This window comes from Nothobranchius furzeri, chromosome 14, assembly GCF_043380555.1.
Source record: "Nothobranchius furzeri strain GRZ-AD chromosome 14, NfurGRZ-RIMD1, whole genome shotgun sequence".
Classification (NCBI taxonomy): domain Eukaryota; kingdom Metazoa; phylum Chordata; class Actinopteri; order Cyprinodontiformes; family Nothobranchiidae; genus Nothobranchius; species Nothobranchius furzeri.
Genome location: NC_091754.1, coordinates 46,989,276 through 47,009,927, shown reverse-complemented (window position 1 = coordinate 47,009,927; position 20,652 = coordinate 46,989,276). Strand labels below are relative to the sequence as shown.

The following is a 20,652-nucleotide window of genomic DNA, read 5'->3' as shown; positions in this document are numbered from 1 at the left end:
TTCAAATACAGTTTTAATGTTTAGTATGCTGTTTACGTTTAGTTTTTATCCAATGTAAAAGTTTGACGTTGTTGTTGTTTAGCAGGGTCCCTTTTAAAAGATTCCTTGTTTCAACTGTTGTCGTACAAAGCTGTTTTCTCTTTTATATTTAGCTATGTCTGTTCATAAACTTTTATCTTCTTAAAGATTAACCACATTAAACAGTTTTAAAAACATTAAAAACTAGTGAAAAAAAGAATTTAATTACATTTAATTCATGGTCCATAAAACCATTATATGGACGTGAAAAAAATTAAGTAACATTTTTATTTATTTATTAGTTTTCTTTTATTTTGCAGTCAACAAAACAACTGGATGGATTTAAATAATATGAAAAATAATTGCATTTATTATATTTATTCAGAGAAATAAAAACAACTTTATTAATGTAAAAATAATAGAAGAATGATCATGTTTTATTTTATTTACATAAAAATATTCGCTAGCATATGAAAGTTTAATTTCGTGTTAATGCACAACAACAGCGCCCTCCTGTGGTTTATTAGGCTCAGGGCTATCTGGAAACGTCAGCACCGCTGCGCAAGCGTCTGTACGTGATGACGTAATGCAAACGTCCAGGACGGGGCGAAAATGGCGGAATATCTGGCATCCATTTTCGGCACAGAGAAAGACAAGTAAGTTTTAATTCCATTTTTAGCGGATCAGCCGCTTCAGTGGTGACGTTTATACCACGTTAGCTATTTTCTCGGGTTGTTTCCTGCCAGCTGCGGTTTTTTACCCTCTTGTAGCGCTGCTGAAAGTCCCAGTTATGCTACATTAGCGGGAGGAAGCTAAGTCCGCTAACGCATTTGAATGAACCTCATGAAGCCCTGCTAGTTACCGTGAAGCAAAGTTTCACCTGCGCCCTGGTGTTTATGCATCGTCGTGTAGATTATTGATTACTTGGTGTTTTTATGACACGTTTGTCCACAGAAACGTGTACAGAAAGCCCGGTAACGTGCAGCCAGCTCAGCTAGTTGGTAGCTGCTCAGTCTGGTGGTCTGAATTCTGTGTTGCACCGGTGTAGAGGAGCAAAATGTCCTCTGGTTTTGTTAGCTAATTTGTTGTGTCCCAGTTCTCATCTATTTGGTGTTTTTGTGGTCTTATTCAGGTGAATTGACATTAAAGTGGGTAGATTAGAACCAGCACCAGTTAGACACCTTCAGCTTTACTCTACCCCAGGTCTTAGGGCGGTTTAGTTAGTTAGTGTTAGTTAGTCGTCCAACAGCTGTTATGTCCATGAGGAAGAACCAGACTAGTTCCTGTGATAACAACCACTCTCCTCCACAGGGTTAACTGTTCCTTCTATTTCAAGATTGGAGCATGCAGACATGGAGACCGCTGCTCAAGATTACACAACAAGCCCACCTTCAGTCAGGTGAGACAGACACGCCCACTCCTTGGCTGTTCACCCTTGAGTCCACCATGTGAAGGCTTATTTAGGAGAACTTGCTCCACCTGTTCTGTCAGTTATTTATATTTAAATTTAGCTTCATGTTATGAAATGACACACTCTTCCAGGCTGTGTGTTTGGGTAACCTGTACACAGGTAAATCTGAAGTGTTACTGGAAATGGAGGGTCCAGTTTGACCAGCAGCTTTGTTTTGTATGTTTGACTCCTGCAGACCATCTTGATTCAGAACATCTATCGAAATCCCCAGAACAGCGCTCAGACGGCCGACTCCTCTCGCTGTAAGTAGAGAGAACACCTCTACACGTACCTGTGAGACCGTGAAATATCCCCACCCCCAAACACCTGCTAGCATCTGAGCCGTACCGAGACTCCGAGCTGGAAAGCTAAAGCAAACACTGTTTCCTGGTGGTGCTGCTTGTCTCTGACATACTAGGAACCACAGAGTGAGGGGGTGGTGTGTGTGTGTGTGTGTGTACAGTAAATACCTGCGCTGAGTCTGACCCCGGGTTTCCACGGGAGCCGTCAGCAGCACGTTACTGCAGCAGCACGTCTTGCTCCCGTAAGCTGCTGCTTGGCCCTTCCCACGAGACGCGAAGCAGCAGGGGAGCAGCTGTCACCGACCGAGCACGAAGTCACACGAGTGAGTTCGTCAGTAAACACAACAACAAGCAGGAGAAAATTACAACATGGTTTGTGTTTTATGTTCTGTCCGTTTTATAATCGCCAATACGGACCTGAAAAACAAAGGAGACCGCTAGCTAGGTGATAACTTCTCACGGGGACGCACAGTTAGTAACCTTTTTTTAAAGTAAAGCAACCGGAAGGCAGTACGTTCTTTATTCTGAAAATCTCGGGAGCTTCTCTCCATTTCCGCGTCCGATTTCCTGTCTTTCCTTCCCCAAAAATATCGAACTTGACCCGTTTCAGAGGCGTCGCGCGTAGAAAATAGAACCGGCGCGTAAAGGCCGCGACATGCTGCTCCTGAGACGCGGCCGACTCGTGCTGCTGACGGCTCCAGTGGAAAAGGTTCTGTTGACCACAGCGGTTCCTATCAGCAGCTATGACGTGCTGCTGCAGTAACATGCTGCTGACGGCTCCTGTGGAAAGCCGGGGTGATAGCCTGAAACAACCCCCCCATGCAGGTAGGTGTGTTGTTGGATCTAAGGGCTTCAGGACTAATTCACTTTTCGTGTTTGCCTGAGCTTTAGATGATGTCGTCGTTCAGAGAGCTGATGAAAACAAAAAAATTTATTTGTTTGTTTTTGTAAAAAAAAAACTCCTGTTCAGGGTTTAACCCCCTGCCACGTGGTCCTCAAGGGATAAACCATCAACCCTCAATGGCCAACTTTCCTGGCGGGGTCATCCATGAGGACAGTGGGAGGGTTAAAATGTTGCTAAAATAATGAAAAGCTGATACGTTTTTATGCTACAGGAGCTGTTTTTAAATAAGGTTTCTTGTGGCTCTTCTAAAATTTTATTCACACTGGCTTGTTGAACACCGGCTCTGGGATTAAAAGGCTCAGATTAAACTTTGAGGGTGTTTTTCTGTCACTTTGAAGCGTGTTTCTGTGTTAAACTTATAAATAATCCACGTTCTACCTGCTGGACTGATAGGCTAACGGCTAGTCCAAACGCCTCGTGTGGCTTTAGCGGCTCTTCCGTCCAACCTCCCGCAGCAGGATGAACCAAACAGAGTCGAGCAGCTTTCTGGAACCAGAAAATGTCTCAGATCCTTTTTAAAACAGCAGCTTTTATGTTTATTTGTTTACGTGGATTCTCTGGTTATTTACTCCAGCAGCCTAAAGAAGCACCTCTGGGTCAGAGTTAGACGGACTTTCACAGTTTTATTGAAATAATAATTATAGTAAAACTGAGTTCAATAGAGGTTTTTAGACCCTGAAACCTTTATTAGTCTCATTATTTTAGACGTTTCCATGGAAACACGCTTCATGCTGGCTTCGAGAATATAGATGTTTAACTTTTGGACCATTTAGAACCAAAAGCACTCAAGGCTAAGGATGTCCACATCCCGACAGCTGAGGCGTTTTCTAGCGTTGACCCGCCCTCGCTGGCGTGGTCGGTTCTGCTCCGTTTACAACCAGCACATATCTAACGACCTGCTTCCCTCCCCAGCTCTGTATTTGGTTTGATTTTTATCACAGAAGCTTGTGTTTTGTATTTCAGACCATTTCCCTCTTGAACATTTACCTTCATAACCTTCCAAACTGCCCAGTCTGCTGATGGTTTCCACTGTAAGTTCTATCTCTATCTGCAGGACCCTCCAGCACCGACTGCACCTTTTATTACACCAAGCTGAATAAATCTGGCTCTGAGTAGAAACCGAGCCGGCCTCATGCTCTTCTGCATGTCTTTGGCCCAGCAGAGGCTCACGATGGTTACAGTAACTATGAATATGTCGTTTAACGTAAAACTTCTCGTAGAGCTAAACTCTAATTGTGACACTAAGCTACAGAACACTAAGGCGTCTGCGGCTCTGAGATCATCATGTGATTGGTTGATTGAAACGGCCTAACGAGCTTGTGCTTGACTGTCCTGTTGGTACTTTGTAGGTGCTGTCAGCGATGTGGAAATGCAGGAACATTACGACGAGTTCTTCGAGGTGAGCCACCTTGTCAGGGGTTGTCGGGCGGCATGATGTCACACTCCGCTTTAGTTTCAGTCCAGAAATTTCAATACATTTTATTAGATAAGTGAAGGGTCAGACGGATCGCTAACACGAGTGATACTGATGACCTTCAAAGCTCTTTTCTGTAAAATAAACAGTCGAATAGGTTTTATATGTTGATCCCAGACTTCTACACAGTAGGCCAACCAAGGCCCCATTAGTGAGTTATATAATGTTAACAACCCTGAACTCTGGAATACCGTGTTGGCGATTCGACTTTATTTATCCTAAATGTGATTTCCGACTAAGATCCTCATCCAAGAGAACTCATTTGGTTTCCTTCACTCTTCAAATTTCCATAAAGATACTTCATTATTTCTTTTGTCGTTAAGCAATTTAACGTTTTTTTTTTTAGATTTAATGCTAATCTATTTATGTCAAGCCTGTTTATCACGTGAATTACTACTTGTATATCTGACCCAGAATAAAACAATGCTGTATCATCTGCGAACAAAACAGAACAGAGCATTTTAGAACATTTACAAGATCATTAATAAACAATATGAACTGTTTAGGACCAAGGACCAACCCTTGTGGCGCTCCACAACAAATATCACTCAGTTCAGACTTTGTTATTTAACCGTTTCCTGTTATCTAAATAGCTTCTAACCCTTGATGAGCCGCTCCTCCTATTCCATACTGTTGTAGTTTTTGAAGTAACCTTGCATGGTAAATGATAAATCACCCACACCTTTCAGAGTTAGAGGACTCCTAAGCGCTTTACAGTGTATCATTCACCCACTCACACACACATTCACACACTGGTGGTGATGAGCTACAATGTAGCCACATCTGCCCTGGGGCGCACTGACAGAGGCGAGGCTGGCGCCACCGGTCCACCGGACAACCTGCTCAGCCTGTTGACCCTAACCCAAATGCTTTCTTTAAGTCAATAAAATACTAATGAAGGGGTGTTTGTTGACGATTGCTGTTTAAAGGGTTTTAGATCATTTACCTTTATGAATCTTTCAGGAGGTGTTCACGGAAATGGAGGAGAAGTACGGAGAGGTGGAGGAGATGAACGTGTGTGATAACTTAGGCGACCATCTAGTTGGTAACGTTTACGTCAAGGTGGGTGTTGACCTGGTGATGGAACCAGCCTCCATCTGTGGCATCTAAGCTGTGTGTGTGTGTGTGTGTGTGTGTGTGTGTGTAGTTTCGTCGTGAGGAGGATGCAGAGAAAGCAGTCATGGACCTGAACAATCGCTGGTTTAACGCCCAGCCCATCCACGCAGAGCTCTCCCCCGTTACAGACTTCAGAGAGGCCTGCTGTCGCCAGTATGAGATGGGGTGAGTGTTGGCAAGACAACCACAAAAACCACAGCTCATCATCATCAAAACCACAGCTCATCTGGATGAAAATGTCCTGTTTTTAGCTCTGACTAAGCAGTAAGGTTGTCATGGTAACCGGTGTAGCTGTAAACTCCGGTAAAAAAATTGACAATAAAAATAACCGTGTTTTAAAAAATATATATATATATTATCTCGGTGGATTACCGTGGCTGCGGTGTGGCGCGGTGACCCTTACCAGCCACCGTATCATCTGCTAAAGTTGCCGGCGGCACACGCGCACTTTGTTGTTTACAACCAAAACTTTCTTGAAGCTAAAGCTGAAATAATGGCCAAAGGAGGAGACGGCAGCACTCAGGACATTTATTATCCCTCAAAGAAGACAAAGTGGGATGTACGGGCATTTTTTGGATATTTGAAGAACGCCGAGGGACAGCTGATAGAAGACGGCGATCCTGTTTGCAGCACGTGCAGAAAAAGTGTCTGTGAAAGGCAGCAACGCTTCAAATCTCATGACACATCTGCGTGACCATCACCCACAACTCTACAGTCAACGCAAGGCAAGCTAACGTTAGCGTTTTAGCTAAAATGCGTGATCCGAGGATTTGGGTTGAGGGAGAATGCAACGAGGGGCTATATAAAGCAGCCGCAGCGCCGCTACCTGCATATAAACCGTGTCGCGGACACCGCCATGTTGAACTGACGCTATGCATTACGGGGCTCCCAGGGGCAGATAAGAGTTGGTCTCTCTCCGAGAATAATTATGAATTTAACAATGATTACTGCCTGATGATATTTTCCCACATCTGCAAAGCTCACTGGAAGGACACAAACCGAGGACAATATTTTCCTGATATAGGGTTTATTACTCAAGTAAGGGTAAAAAAAGTATCTAATTAGAAGGCTACTTGAGTACTGAGTATTATCTGATCTAATATTTTTTAAATGAGACATCAAACAGACAAAAAATAAGAAGTTATGGGCAAATATTGGTATTTTAAAGACTAAAGGGGAAAAATGTAAACAAATAAACAGCATAATTACAAAATAACACATTTTAGGCAAAATTTGGACACAAACTGAGGACAATATTTCCTGATATACAGGGTTTATTTAGTTGTCTGAAAATTTACGTTTAAAAAAATACCGCGATAATACCGAAAACCGTGATAATTTTGGTCACAATAACCGTGAGGTTAAATTTTCACACCGTGACAACCCTAGTAAGTTGTGGTCAGTACCCGCGGGCTGATGGTGAAGTGACTCTGTTTACATGTTTATGTTCAGATTTGTACTAATACAAGACTTTCTTAGACAAATCACAATAAAAAAAATTTCTTTTGTTGGAAGGTAGAATGTGAAATCCACCTTAGAGAATGGAATTTATGTCTTCCGGTGACCGGTGGCATGTAGGTCAGTTTTTAGCTGAAAACTGACCATTGCTGAACGTTACACCTTAATATGTCCAGAGAAGCTCGTGTCAGAGTCAATAACACCTAGATTTCTAACCTGTCTTTATCTTTTCTTTATTCCTCCGGAGTCCAGCTGAGCAGACAATGTGTAGTTTTTACCATTAATCTCTGGAAATATCCATCCAGTTGTTGAAAAAGAATCAAATGATGACCAGGTGTTGAAAATATTAGTGACTTTGTAACATACAACCATAAAAACTGCGTTTAAGTCTCTGGGCGATGCCATGTTTCCTTCTACGGGAGCCCATGAGGACAAAACGCATTATCTGATCGTAACAAACATTGTTTAACACATTTACCTCTCCTGGCTCTGTCCCGCTGGGTTAAGCGGTTTAGGTCAGTTTCCAGACTAACCTTGAATAATTTATCTGTAGACAGGAACAGTTCCTTCCTGCTCCACACTTGGAGCTTCTAGACCAAACAGAGTCCTCGGGCTTTATCCTGGTGATCCAGGCTCACGGAGGCTCAGGGACAACAAGGAAGTCATTATTTTATATTATTCCGGTTCTTGTTTAGACATTAGAATGTAGGGGTGGGCAATATAAACGATATAAGGTAGAAATTATATAAAATTGGGTAATGATAGAGTTTTTGGCTAAATCACAATATCACGATAACAACGTCACTAAGATGTGCACCCTGCTGACTTTGGGACAACAGAATGGCAGTGACTGCAAGCATGGAGTGGGCGGAGGAGGAGGCCTATATGCCTCAAGTGGCATATATTTGCCACATGAGGATATTTACAAGCATGTCATTTTGACATATATAAACAAAGGAAAAAATATATTGCAATATATATCATTACCGCACATGCTTCAGATTATATCGCAATATAGATTTGAGGCCATATCGCCTAGCCCTATTAGATCGTTCAGATTAGGGCTGAAACGATTCCTCGAGTACCTCGAATAATTCGAGTACAAAAAATCCTCGAGTCAAATTCTCTGCCTCGAAGCTTCGTTTAATTCATGTTTAATTAATTCATGGCTTAGCAATCGCCCGGGGTCATGTTTCACCCGGACCGAAATAAGTGACGCACATACATACTGCACTGAATGCACACGCGAGTAGCGAATGTAACTTAACTTTCTCTTAAACCATGGCAGACAATGTGGACTCCGGTGGAGTGCGAAAAAGACAGAAAATGTCAAAGGTGTGGGACCATTTTTCACGTCGTAAGGCGGAAAACGTAGTCCAGAGTAAATACTGTAAAATGGATTAAGCCTACCTCACCATATTCCTCGATGCTGCAACCTGACAAGGAAACATCCACATGTAAATGTCACTTCTGCAAGCGGACTCGGAGCCTCTACAAGATAATGCATTTTAGCCTGTATTTCTATACATTCTGTGGACACTGTGCGACTTTTTCATTTGTAGCACTTGGTTTCAGCTCACACCGTACGTCTGGTAGCAACACGTCGGTTTTAAAATGTGCTAAAAATAGCAGTTTTTACAACACGTCGGACTTTTTACTGTGTTGTTATTGATGTCTGTTGTCCCTCGGGATTGCTGCAGGAGGACACAGGTATTTATGAGAGAGACGGAGGAAAACGAAATAAAGTAAATAAATGTTTTGTTATCAGTATAATTTGACATAACCACGGCAAACATGCTTTCTCAACAATCCTTGTTAGTGTGGGAAAAAAAGTGTTGAAATTAAAACGGACGTGTGTTAATAGGGAAATAGCTGGCGAGCCATGTTTGCGCATGCGCCGTGAGCAGTTCTGGTGCTGTTTAGGCCGCAGCCGCTCGCATTTGTTTACTGTAAAGATGAAGTGCTGAAGTTTTGAAAACTAATTTTGAATAAAACTTGAAGAATAACTGGCAATTGCGTGCTCATTTTAAGAGGTCTTTCATATTTTATAACATGCTATTTGATATAATGGTTTACAAACGCAAAAGGGTAATTTATTAGAGTACTCGATTAATCGATAAAATATTCGATAGAGTACTCGATTACAAAAATATTCGATAGCTGCAGCCCTAGTTCAGATAATGGATGCCTCACCTCTGACCTTCTCTGTCTGATTGTGACACATTTAATCACCTTTGGTGTCCCTTAATAAGTTATTAATAATCAGGTGTGCACATAAGTGGTGCGCATGCGCTGTCAAAATAAACAGTGCGCACCTGAAAAAAAGCTGCAGCACGCATTTGCGCACCTAAGACTTTGTGGAGGAAGGAAGACATTTCTGGAGCATTTTAAAGATGTCCAAGAAGCAAGCTAATTATTTTGGTGTTCCTCCGCCTCCAAAAAAACGTCAGACTGAGTCGGAACCGCAAGAGAAGAGTATTTGCAGAGAAGTTGCTGCAGTAGGTCAGCTGGCTTCAAACAAATGATGAACGCACAGAGATTTGGTGCAGATTACGCTGTGAAAATCCCACCCTTGCAGACAAAAACAGCGCCTTTTACATAGGCACTAAAAACTTCAATCATCCAGGGTTTGATAAACATACCAACAGCAGAGAACATCAGAAAGTTGTTCGGGAAGTCAGTAATGAAGCTGAACGCAGTCAGGGCCATGATGAGGATGATGAGAGTCTGTGGAAATAAAAACGGCATTTATGCCATTTAAAAAAACTTCAGTGCTCTGAAATAGTAATTTTGTGAAGTGCTTTAAAATTTAGTTTATTTGATTTTTGTTATCACAACAGCAGCTGTTTATACATTGTGTTTTACATTCAGACAATTCAGTCATGTTATTAGAAAATTAGAAGGTTTATGGCAGTATGTACCTGTTGTACTTGTTTTCAGACAAATTTAAGATATGTTGCATTGTCAATGCGTTACTCTGTTTTGCTCCTATTGTGAGTTGAGTTTAAGAATTAAGTGCATTAAAAAATGTGAAGACCAAGCAGCAACCATAGGTTCTCCCCTGAGTACCAACCCAAAAATATTAATGTGCACCCCTGTTAATAATAACCTCGCCACACCTTAATCTCCTGCCAGATAAAGAATCTCCTCTGAGAAAAATCACAACAAAAACTTTCGCTTCTTTACCAGACACAAGCCCATGGTTTGGGTTTGTTTGTGCAGCGCTTAAACTTTAGTACAGATTTAGTGTTTGAGACCAGGGACGTGCAGAAACGAGTGTCTGGTGGTCGTGTTGGAGTGAAAGGTCTCCAGTTTAACCATTCAAACCTTTGACCTCAGGCAGGGTTACTCCCTGACCTAAGGCTGAAGCACTTTTAAAGCTTTAACTGGTTTTACCGCAACAGGGAAGCTTTTCCCTGCCCTTAAGCAAGGCACTGGTTCTGTTTACATGGTTATGTTTTCATGTAGAAACCCAGATAAGCTTGGCGTCCTGTGTTTTTCCACTGGGCTCTGGTGTTTGTGCTGCCTGTGAGCAGATAAGAGCTAGGCTTGGTGAGTGTGGCTGGACGCCAACCCTTTATGGTGTTGCTGTTTTACAGAGAGTGCACTCGAGGAGGTTTCTGCAACTTCATGCATCTGAAACCCATCTCACGAGAACTTCGGAGGGAGCTGTACGGCCGCCGCAAGAAAAGGTACAGGCGCCACCTCAGAGAGAGAGAGACTGGGTAGAGTCTCAGTTTAACCAGTGGGTTTGTTCTCCCACCAGGCACCGCTCCCGCTCCAGAGAACGACGCTCCCGCTCCAGGGACCGGCGGCGGGAACGCGAGAGGCCGAGGAGGTCGAAGGAGCGCGAGCGCTCGGGGAGATTCTGAAGAAGCCAAGAACGACCCTCCCCGCCTTTACATCCAGCAGTTATAAAAAATTATTTTCATTTTTTTTTGGTGAATTGTTGGAACTTTTCTCTTTTATTTCCTTTTTTTAAGACAAGCTTGTGTCGCTTTCTCAATAAAACAAATTTGTAATTCTGCACCAACAAATCCTCCTTTTATCACTAATTATAAATAATTATGTATAAAACTGTCAGTAGAGGAGGTGTGATGACTTATTCATGCTTCTTTGCTGCTTGGTTCATGTGATGTGGACGTATTTTCATCAATACTTTATGGTTTTAACTGCGTTTACCATAACGAGGTACACTGGTAGATCTAAACACGTCTGAAGGCGGTCAGGAACAACCAGACTGTTTAATAGTTTAGAGGCTAAATCGTTGAGTGGATTTTCCTCTGGGACCGATCAGGGCTAATGCTAGATTTGTGTTGTGGAAAGCAAACATGCCCACAAAACTATATTTTGTAAAATGCAGCAGATGCATCATCTGGCCGTTGTCTGATTGCAGTTTATTATTTTAGGCATTTTGGAATCTTTTCCAAAAAGGAGTCCAGGCTGAGGGAAGTTGAGACCATCGGTATGGGAAGTCATTGTCCTGGTCACAGGCAGGTTAATAAAGGCTCAGATTAAACCTGAAGTTGTTAGTGGGGCACCAGGGGGCTTCTGTGTGCCCCTGGCCCTGCTGCTTGTTGCTCCGCCCATGCAGTAAATTTAAAATGAAAACAACATAACATAAATAACACTTGGACACTGAAGTCATCGGAGGTAGAAGACATTTATCTGTTACTGTTTTAAGCTAATGCTATTAGCTTTGCCAAGTCGTCATCCAGGTGTCTTCACTAGCCTTCTGGGAACAGCTCAGCTCGTGAGAAGGTCTAAAGGTGTCACCTGAACCGAACCTCCTGCTCCGCGTGTCATTTAAAAGTAAACAACTGGCGCGGACGACTTTACCTCGGCCTTTCCCCAAAAAGCCCTTATTGAGAAATCTCGTCTGCCATTGGTCGAGCCGTCCAAACAGACGCCCTCGCCACAGCCAATAGCGTTGCGTCTCCAGCTACGTCCTCCACGTGAGCTCGCGCCTCCAAAAAAGCCGCTGTCTCGTGCGGAAGCGCTCCAGTTCGGGTCTGTCTGCAGCATCGCACGTCCTTGCCGGGAGAGCCTCACTCATCACGGTCCTTAGGTCGTTTCAGAGCTCCAGGTGAGTGGATGTGAGCAGGTTAGAGAACCCGTATGTAGTACGGAGGTCCGGGGTGTTATACCGGAATCTGTTCTCTAAAACATGAGTGGACCCAGAGCTGATGCAACATTCTGACTGACTGCGTAGATCAGGTTTTTGGTTGGTCGTCACGTGACCAGCCCGGATGGTCTCAGGTGTTTATTATAGTTCTGATTTAGCAGGTGGATGAAAATGAATTCTAGCTTCTAAACGTCTTAAATTAATCTAATCTGGAGCTTAAATGTAATTTATATGCATCCGAGACGGATTCCCTGACTTGTAATAACTAACTAGCTGCTTGTTGGCCAGGACTCCTGTGGAAATGAGGGTTTTAATCTCATGTTACGTTAAAGAATAAAATGTTAATGCAGATTAGCTCTGCTTGGTGATTTTTCTCTTTTTAAATCAATAAAACATGAAAAAAATCACTTCTGTAATAAGTGCACCACACCTGAGGATAAAGGTGATTAAACCTGCAGCCTGAGTGGAAGCAGAGGTGTCCGGGCTGTGGAAGGCACCAACATTCCTGCTGTTCACGGTTTTCCAGCCATTCCTCATGGCTGAGTGAGGATAAATAAAGCCTCCTCTTCCTCTGGTGTGATCAGGAAGCTGAGTCCTGATTGCTGGCAGAGCTGCAAACATACCGACGGTCATTAGAAATAAAGCAGCTTTGAAAGTTTGTAGGTTTTTGTTCGATCTGGTTTAATGTTGCCAGACTGGTCAGGTGATGGTTTCATTCCAGTTTGGGCAGTCGGACCAGTGCTTTAGAGGCTTAACTCCTGGCCTTCAGCCGGGCTGGATGGGGTTTGCAGGGGTCGGGTTACCTTGTTGAACTCTGTCAGTCCCACCACCCCCCACCCCCACAGGAGGAGGGGGAGGTTTCTTCTCTGCTCTAACCTGGAGACCACCTCAAACAGTTGAGTGGATTTGCTGTTTGCCTAGAAGTTGCAGCCATTAGGTGTGTTCTGCCGGGCCGGGCCTGGACAGCTGTCCTGATGTGTGTCCTGCACATTAGTGAAGGTTCACCTAGGTTTGTTCTAGCTGAGATGTGGAGGAGCCTGAACATCTTTTATGTTGGTGCATTTACTGAATGAGCTGGAGCACAGCTGTCAGAGCAGCAGGGTTACACCATGTGTGTGTGTGTGTGTGTGTGTGTGTGTGTGTGTGTGTGTGTGTGTGTGTGTGTGTGTGTGTGTGTGTGTGTGTGTGTGTGTGTGGGTTGTTAACACTTCCTCTGTACGTTTTAGAATACCCTGTATTGATCCCACAGCTGCACAAATACTCAGAGAACTGTGAACACACAAGGGCATTAGGCTGTAACCTTTTACTCCAGTAAAGCCCAAACGAAGCCTCCTCCCCCTCCCCTCGTGCACCTCCTGATGTCAGTGTGAGTAAAGATGGCAGAACAAGGGCAAAACACGCTGGCAGCTCACTGTGGAAAATATTCCCCACCTCTAATTTTGATCATGACCTCCATAAACTCTTAAACTTTATTCTGTAGTTTATATTAATACAAACAAATTTCTGTCTCATGATTGGTCCTCTTCCAGGTTTTATCACCCAGTTAGTAAATCGTGTCTGCAGGTGGTTTCTATCCCAGAGTGCTCATTTTCAATAAGATTCACAGTTATGAATTTATTTAGTCAAGTGTGTGTGTGTGTGTGTGTGTGTGTGTGTGTGTGTGTGTGTGTGTGTTATAAATGGCATAAACAAATAGTAAATTTTAATTAAGGGACTTTATAAAACTAAATGACCTGCTGTGAAGCTTCTGTAGTTTGATTTTTTAGTATTAAGGTATAAAAGTGACTTTTACACCACGGATGATCACTATCAGTGGTTCTAGGGCTCACGTTACCCTCGATTAACAACCCTACCTGCAGACTAGCTCAAATCTCAGCGTTTCTTTAGTAAATCTGTAATGAGAACCCCCTGAACCTTTAATTCTGCGGAGGTGTAAAGCAGATTACTCGGTTCTCTTCCTTCTTTCTGACTGATGCAACATTAGCAGAACCAGATCCAGCCAGCAGCTTTCTCCTGAGCCTGTGATCAGAGAAGGCTGCTCTCGGTTCTAGTTCTGTCGTCTCATGGTGACGAGGTGAAACCCTCTGCCACACATAAGGAGGAAGTAAAGGGGGAGGAGCAACAACATCTGTTCGATGACATCAGTGCTGTCATTACTCAACATTAATTAGAGGAAGTGGCTCTGTATTTTAGGTGTTACGGCTTGTTCTGTTTCATGTTGACGTAGACTCGAGTGTTTACTGTTAGGGTTACCCTCTGAGCTCACACACCTGCTCCAGAGGACGGGTCCATCAGAGGGTCAGGGTCAGGGTTAGCCCAGTCCCAGAAACGTTATCACGAAGGTCAAGACTCAGGATTCTGGTCCACGTTTAGACTTGTGGTTCCAGGTGTAAGGCACGGTGGAGGCAGTGTGATGGTATGGAGGTGCTTTACTGGTGACACTTACGGTCATGAGGATTTCCTCCATAGGGCAGCTGGGGTCAGCCTTAATGTGTGTGTGTGTGTGGGGGGCTTAGAGTACAGCCACTGCTCCTTCATGATGAGAGGAGCCAGCTGAGGAGTTCCAGGCATCTCCTGCTGGCAGGAGGTCCTGGGGTCAACCCAGAACTTGCTGGTGGAAGTGGCTGTGGGGGGGTAGGTTGGACCTCTCTGGTGGAGCTGGTACCCCCTGACCCAAACCCGGGTAAGCAGAGGCAAATGGACGGTCTGGTGGGGAATGTGCGGCAACAACCCACCTGGTTTGTGTTTTTTGGGACTCTCATGTTCTTTAGAACAGGGTTAGGGTTAGAACGGGTCTGTTTACGTTTGTTTAGTCTGAATTTCTCTCCCAGATTAAGCTTCATCAGATTACGTAATCCTGGTTCCTGTTGTTCTCCAGCCTAAGCCATGCCAGCGGTTCCTTCTTCCAAGGAGGCTGTGGTGAAAAGCCCTGTGTGTCCGCACGCTGCCAAGCTGCTGGGCCAGAGCAATGGGGAGGCCAAGCTCCAGGAGGCCTCCTTCCCTCTGAACGGCGTGGACACCACGCACACGTCTCCTGAGAGGAAGTGGATCCGACCGGACCTTGCCAGCCGCTGCACGTGGAGCCTTGGGGCTTCCAAAGCAGATTCCCCTCATCCACAAGTTCAGAAGTGAGATTTGGCTTTTTCACTCTAACTAATAAACAAGCATGAGTCAGGTGTGACCCAACCCGGGAGACGTGCAGAGACACGTGTCCTCTCAACTTTGTTCCATAAAACAGTTCCGATTAAACCCTCCCCTCCCTCTCCTTCCAGGACTGCGCCTCCCACCATCCTACCCAACATCCTGCACCGGATCGGAGACACTCCCCTGGTACGGATCAACAAGATCCCCAAAGCATTTGGACTCAAATGTGAAATACGTGAGTCATGCGTCCCTCAGGCCGAGACACATCCACTAAACACAATATCCTTTCGTAAACTCGTCTGCCGGAGGTTATCCTAACGACTCCGCTCCTAAAATCCTTTCATGTGGTTTTATTTTAGTGGCCAAGTGTGAGTTCTTCAACGCCGGAGGGAGCGTGAAGGACCGGATCAGCCTGCGGATGGTCGAGGATGCTGAGAGAGCCGGAGTTCTCAAGCCTGGAGACACCATCATTGAGCCCACGTCTGGAAACACCGGTTTGTGTGTGTGTGTGTGTGTGTGTGTGTGTGTGTGCGTGTGTGTGCGTGTGTGTGTGCGTGTGTGTGCGTGTGTGTGTGTGTGTGTGTGTGCGTGTGCGTGTGCGTGCGCGTGTGTGTGTGTGTGTGTTAAAACCTGCTGTTGCGTCCCTCAGGAATCGGACTGGCTCTGGCTGCAGCTGTCAAAGGCTACCGTTGCATCATCGTCATGCCGGAGAAGATGAGCATGGAGAAGGTGAGATGATCGCAGGGTTCAGGTCAGCTCCTTCATGATCGGATGTTTTTAAGAACTTTTTACAGAAGTGGTTCAGTTCTGACCAGGTTGACACGCTAACCTCTAGTTAGAGATCTCCCTCGGCTCCATGTCAAGTTGTGATGATGTCATTTATTTAGAGCATTTACTCGGACAGCTGAGGCCGCGTACCCTCGTAGCTGGGTTTGTGTGGAGCCGAACGTTCTCCCTGCACAAACGGGTCCACGCCACCTCCTTTTTGTTAAATCCAGAGCATCAGGAAACACATTCATGGGTATGCCGAGCCTGTAGGTGGCAGTAGATCCACAAACCGTCTTGGAATAACCTTCACCTGTAGAGCAGCAGAAACAAGCCAGTGTACACGGGTCACACGCGTGATGTCAGAGCATGTTTCTACGAGCAGTGGCGTTGCCAGACGTAAACGAGAACCTGCAGATCTCCACTTTGGAGTTTTTGAGGAATCGTTTTTGTGCCTTTTGGTGCAACGACAGGCCAAACCACAGAAAATCTCTTTTTGTTTTGAAAACTTGTCAAAATGCTAAATTTTCATGAAAGGCTAAACGTCATTTATTTATAATTATTTTGTACTAAAAATCTCTTTTTGCTTATTTGGGATTCTGCTTTTCCATGTTGTTACTAGCTCTGCCACTAGAAGGCGCTCCACTTAGGGAATTAGTGAAGTGATGTTTTTCTACCCTGGATTGTCCTAAAATCTCCTTATTTTTATTCAGATGTGCTTCTTAATTAAGGCCGAGGCGTAGTTCTTTATCCTGATTCATGAGAACGCCACCTGACAGGTCCAGCCTTCATACCGTCTCTGCAGGTGGATGTCCTGAGAGCTCTCGGAGCGGAGATCGTCCGTACTCCCACCAGCGCTCGCTTTGATTCGCCCGAGTCTCACGTGGGCGTGGCCTGGCGCCTGAAGAACGAGATCCCCGACTCACACATCCTGGACCAGTACCGCAACCCGAGCAACCCTCTGGCTCACTACGACACCACGGCTGAGGAGATCCTGGAGCAGTGCGACGGTAAAGCGTCACGATGGCTGGGAATGGTTTTTGTTTCATCTCCACTCAAGTTTCTGTTCCCACGCAGGTAAAGTGGACATGCTGGTGGCTGGTGCCGGAACAGGCGGGACAATCACCGGAATCGCCCGTAAGCTAAAGGAAAGATGCCCAAACATCAAAGTGAGAGCCTGTTTGGAATTCTGATGATAACGTTTATGCCCGGAACAGCTGAAACGTTCCCGAGGAGCTTCCTGTTTAAAGGCTTTCCTGTGTGCAGATTGTTGGTGTAGATCCAGAAGGTTCCATCCTGGCTGAGCCCGACGAGCTCAACAAGACCGATAAGACCCAGTACGAGGTGGAAGGCATCGGATACGACTTCATCCCCACGGTCCTGGACAGATCGGTGAGTTCCTGTAGCCTCTCTCCTCTCCTCACGGCTTCCCGAGTGTCTGACCTTTCCTCTCGTGGTTCCAGGTTGTCGATACTTGGTACAAGTCCAACGACGAGGAGTCCTTCAACATGTCCCGGATGCTGATCAGAGACGAAGGCCTGCTCTGTGGTGAGCTTCCCTGTTTGGAGCTTCCGGAGAAGCTGTGAATCCAGACTAAACTGTTCTGTTTCCTGTTTCAGGAGGAAGTTCTGGAACCGCCATGGCTGCAGCTGTGAACATGGCCAAGGAGCTGAAGGAGGGCCAGCGCTGCGTGGTCATCCTGCCAGACTCCATCCGTAACTACATGTGAGAAGAAGGAAGCTGTGGTCCGTTCTGTTGTTGGGATTCCTAAACGAATGCTTTCTGCTCTTCAGGTCGAAGTTCTTGAGTGACAAATGGATGGTCCAGAAGGGCTTCCTGAGGGAGGAGGACCTGATGGTGAAGAAGCCGTGGTACGTGTCTCAGAGAGACTAAAGCCGGGCGTACACTGTGCAACTTTTTCACTCGCCGCATTTAGCTTCAGCTCAAACTGTACGACTTCCTCGCATAGCAGATCTCACGAGTCATGTGCTCACACTGTACGACCCAGTTCTCGCATGCGACCTGAATGCTCACACTGTACGTCTGGTAGCAACACGTCGGCCCTAAAAATATGCTAAAAATAGCAGTTTTTACTCAACACGTCAGACTTTTTTGTGTTGTTTTGCCTGTTGTCCTTCGGGAGTGCTGCAGGAGGACACAGGGATTTATGGGGGTTGGATGAGTAAAACGAAATAAAGAAAGTAAATCTGTGTTTTGTGATCAGTTTAATTTGACATGAACACGACAAACACGCTTTCTTGACAATCTTTGTGAGTAAAAAAAATGTGTAGAAATTAAAACGAACAGCGTGTGTTATTAGGGAAATAGCGAGCAGCGTTGATGCAGGATTGCGCATGCGCCGTGAGCGGTTCTGATACATTTTGGGTCGCAGCTGCTCGCAGCGCCGCTTCAACAGTGCGATACCCTCACGAGGGACGAGCAAAATATTAAACACTCCAGAAGTCCGTACGAGCTCACAATTGCTGATCGGTAGCTGGTCACGTGGTGTTAATCGCCTCTCGTAACCCCCTGTACACTACACGACGCTCGGCGCAAAACTCGCCCCGATCTCGTGGATTCTCGCACGAGTGGAAAATCGGCTCAAAAAAGTGAAAAAGTCGCACAGTGTACGCCCGGCTTAAGGGGCTGGTGTCCACTTTTATTTGTAATGATGAACTTGAGGAAGCGTGCTGAACCATCAGTTTTACATCACGTAGTCTCAACCGTGAGATGTTTGAGGGAGCTGCCCACATGAAGAGCTTCCAGGAAACTTCTCACCTGGTGAATCACCAAGTACAGGTCACGGTGGTTTCTGTAGAAACCAGTCTGTCATCGTGCCGCTCCCTGTCGCCCCCCTGTGGACAGATGTTGAGCAGCATTGTGTTGATGTGACAGAGCTCTGCAGGTGAATTCTGTTGTTAGTCATGTGACCCTCTCCCTCTCAGGTGGTGGAACCTGAAGCTGCAGAGCCTGAACCTGTCCGCTCCGCTCACCGTCCTGCCGACCGTCACCTGTCAGCAAACCATCAAGATCCTGAAGGAGAAGGGCTTCGACCAGGCGCCGGTGGTGGACGACTCCGGGTGAGCGCCGTGGTACTTTGGTGTTTCTGTCTGAATCGCGGTGATCCTGAGTCCCGTGTGCGCTTCTGCAGGGTGATCCTGGGAATGGTGACGTTGGGAAACATGCTGTCGTCCATTCTGGCGGGAAAGATCCGGCTGTCCGACCCCGTCAGCAAAGTCCTCTACAAGCAGTTCAGACGGGTCAGACGCGCTTTCACTTTGATCCATTTAAACCTGAGCTTCAGTCTTCTGATTGGCTGACAGCAACGGCCAATGAGATGCAGAGAAGGGTCTCTGCTGTAAACCAGCTGGTTAATCTGGGATCGTCTCTTAAATCCCATGTTTGGGCCTACGTTTGTCGTTTGGCTCCCCCTTGTGGTGAAGCTGCTCAGAGTTGTCTGAACCTTTGAGCTAATTCTGTCAAACCCCTCAGCTGATTATTGAATTCCCAAACCCTTTTGTCTTTCCTGATGTCCACAGATCCGTCTGACCGACAGTTTGGGGAAGTTGTCCCGCATCCTGGAGACCGACCACTTTGCTCTGGTGGTGCATGAGCAGATCCAGTGTAAGTGATGTGTCTCCGGTGACCTCAGGTGACCCTGTGCACCAGTCAAACCCACACCTGTTACAGCGTCAGTCAAGTTCAGCCACTGATCATTTATCAAAGTCCAGTAGCCGGGTCGGGTCAGCAGGAGGGAGGTACGGATGGCCTTGGCTCGTCCGTTTGAAGTCTGACTTAAAACTGTGAACAGGTGTTTTTGTAATAATCAAGACCAGTCGCGTTTATTGTGACGTAGCGTCAGGAGGTTCAGTTTGGGAAACGGAGAACTCGGCTGTTATAAATTAAACACAAAGAAACTGAAGCAGCTTGTTTCCTGGTGAGCGAGACACCGCTGCAGCAGGAACGTCGTGTAGAAAGGACGTCTACTGAAACCGGATCAGAACCTGTGAGGTACCAGAGGAGCGAGCAGCCTGAAGCAGCAGGATCTGATCTTACGTGTTCTCCAACAACTCCACCGTTTAGCTAAGCTCTTGGTTCCTTTAGCAGCAGATCGTTTATCCTCTCATTATCTCTCCTGTGTCACTGTCAGACCTGACCGACGGCTCCACCGCCCTGAAGCAGATGGTGTTCGGCGTGGTGACGGCGGTCGACCTGCTCAACTTTGTCACAGGTGTGGAGAGGAGAGAGCGCTCCATGTCCGAGTCAACCGACGAGCTGTGATCGGCTCGTTTTTACTCTCAGCCCTCAGAAGCAACACATCTGAGTGTAATCACGCCAACCCATCATGCTGTTGGACCTCTGTGATGGGGCTGAGGTCATTTCCTGTTCATGCTTTATTGGTTCAGCTTTGAGTCTGAAGGTTTAAGAAGTGAAACTCTTCTTCTGTTTGTGTGTTTGCTGCAGGTCGTTTTTACGATGTGTAGTTCTCTTATGGAAGGCAAAAGTTTAGTAAATTAATGACTGGTGGGCATTTCATTACTTTCCGTAGAGACCTTTAAGTTGTGCTTTAGTTGAGATGAGATTCCTGATTGGCATGATTGTAAAGGTGTGGCTTTGTGTTTGAAACACAAGGAAATGGTGTTTTAAAGCCACGATCATCTTAATAATAATGGTTTCTGTATATAAGCACGTGTAGTCGGTGTTACTGTATGTTTCTGCACTAAGAGAAGAGGTCTTAATAGTTTTGTCTCAAAGAAAACATTTTGTATTGCAGGGTTTTCTCTGATGAATGTGTATTAATGAATAAAAAAACTAAGACTTTAAATATACATTTGTTTGAATGATTTATTACATTATTCCAATAGGGTTAGTGTGCATTTTTGCACTAGAAAATCC

At 45.4% G+C, this 20,652-nt stretch overlaps 2 protein-coding genes across 2 annotated transcripts; both read left to right on the top strand.

The window, feature by feature from the left end:
• Positions 1–530: 530 nt before the first annotated feature.
• On the top strand, positions 531–10,751 carry LOC107380862 (splicing factor U2AF 35 kDa subunit). The gene is made up of 8 exons (XM_015952242.3): positions 531–674; positions 1,330–1,417; positions 1,665–1,731; positions 4,024–4,073; positions 5,112–5,210; positions 5,296–5,429; positions 10,322–10,414; positions 10,489–10,751. The coding sequence occupies exons 1-8, from the start codon at positions 631–633 to the stop codon at positions 10,592–10,594; spliced, it is 681 nt and encodes a 226-aa protein (XP_015807728.1). The 5' UTR covers positions 531–630; the 3' UTR covers positions 10,595–10,751.
• An 862-nt stretch (positions 10,752–11,613) lies between these two features.
• On the top strand, positions 11,614–20,581 carry cbsa (cystathionine beta-synthase a). Its single transcript, XM_015952239.3, has 15 exons — positions 11,614–11,808; positions 14,726–14,975; positions 15,120–15,226; positions 15,351–15,485; positions 15,641–15,720; positions 16,562–16,766; positions 16,834–16,925; positions 17,023–17,148; positions 17,220–17,304; positions 17,376–17,481; positions 17,550–17,627; positions 18,702–18,836; positions 18,908–19,016; positions 19,296–19,380; positions 19,907–20,581. Exons 2-15 carry the CDS (start codon positions 14,734–14,736, stop codon positions 20,035–20,037), a joined length of 1,716 nt encoding a protein of 571 aa, XP_015807725.1. The 5' UTR covers positions 11,614–11,808; positions 14,726–14,733; the 3' UTR covers positions 20,038–20,581.
• Positions 20,582–20,652: the final 71 nt, after the last annotated feature.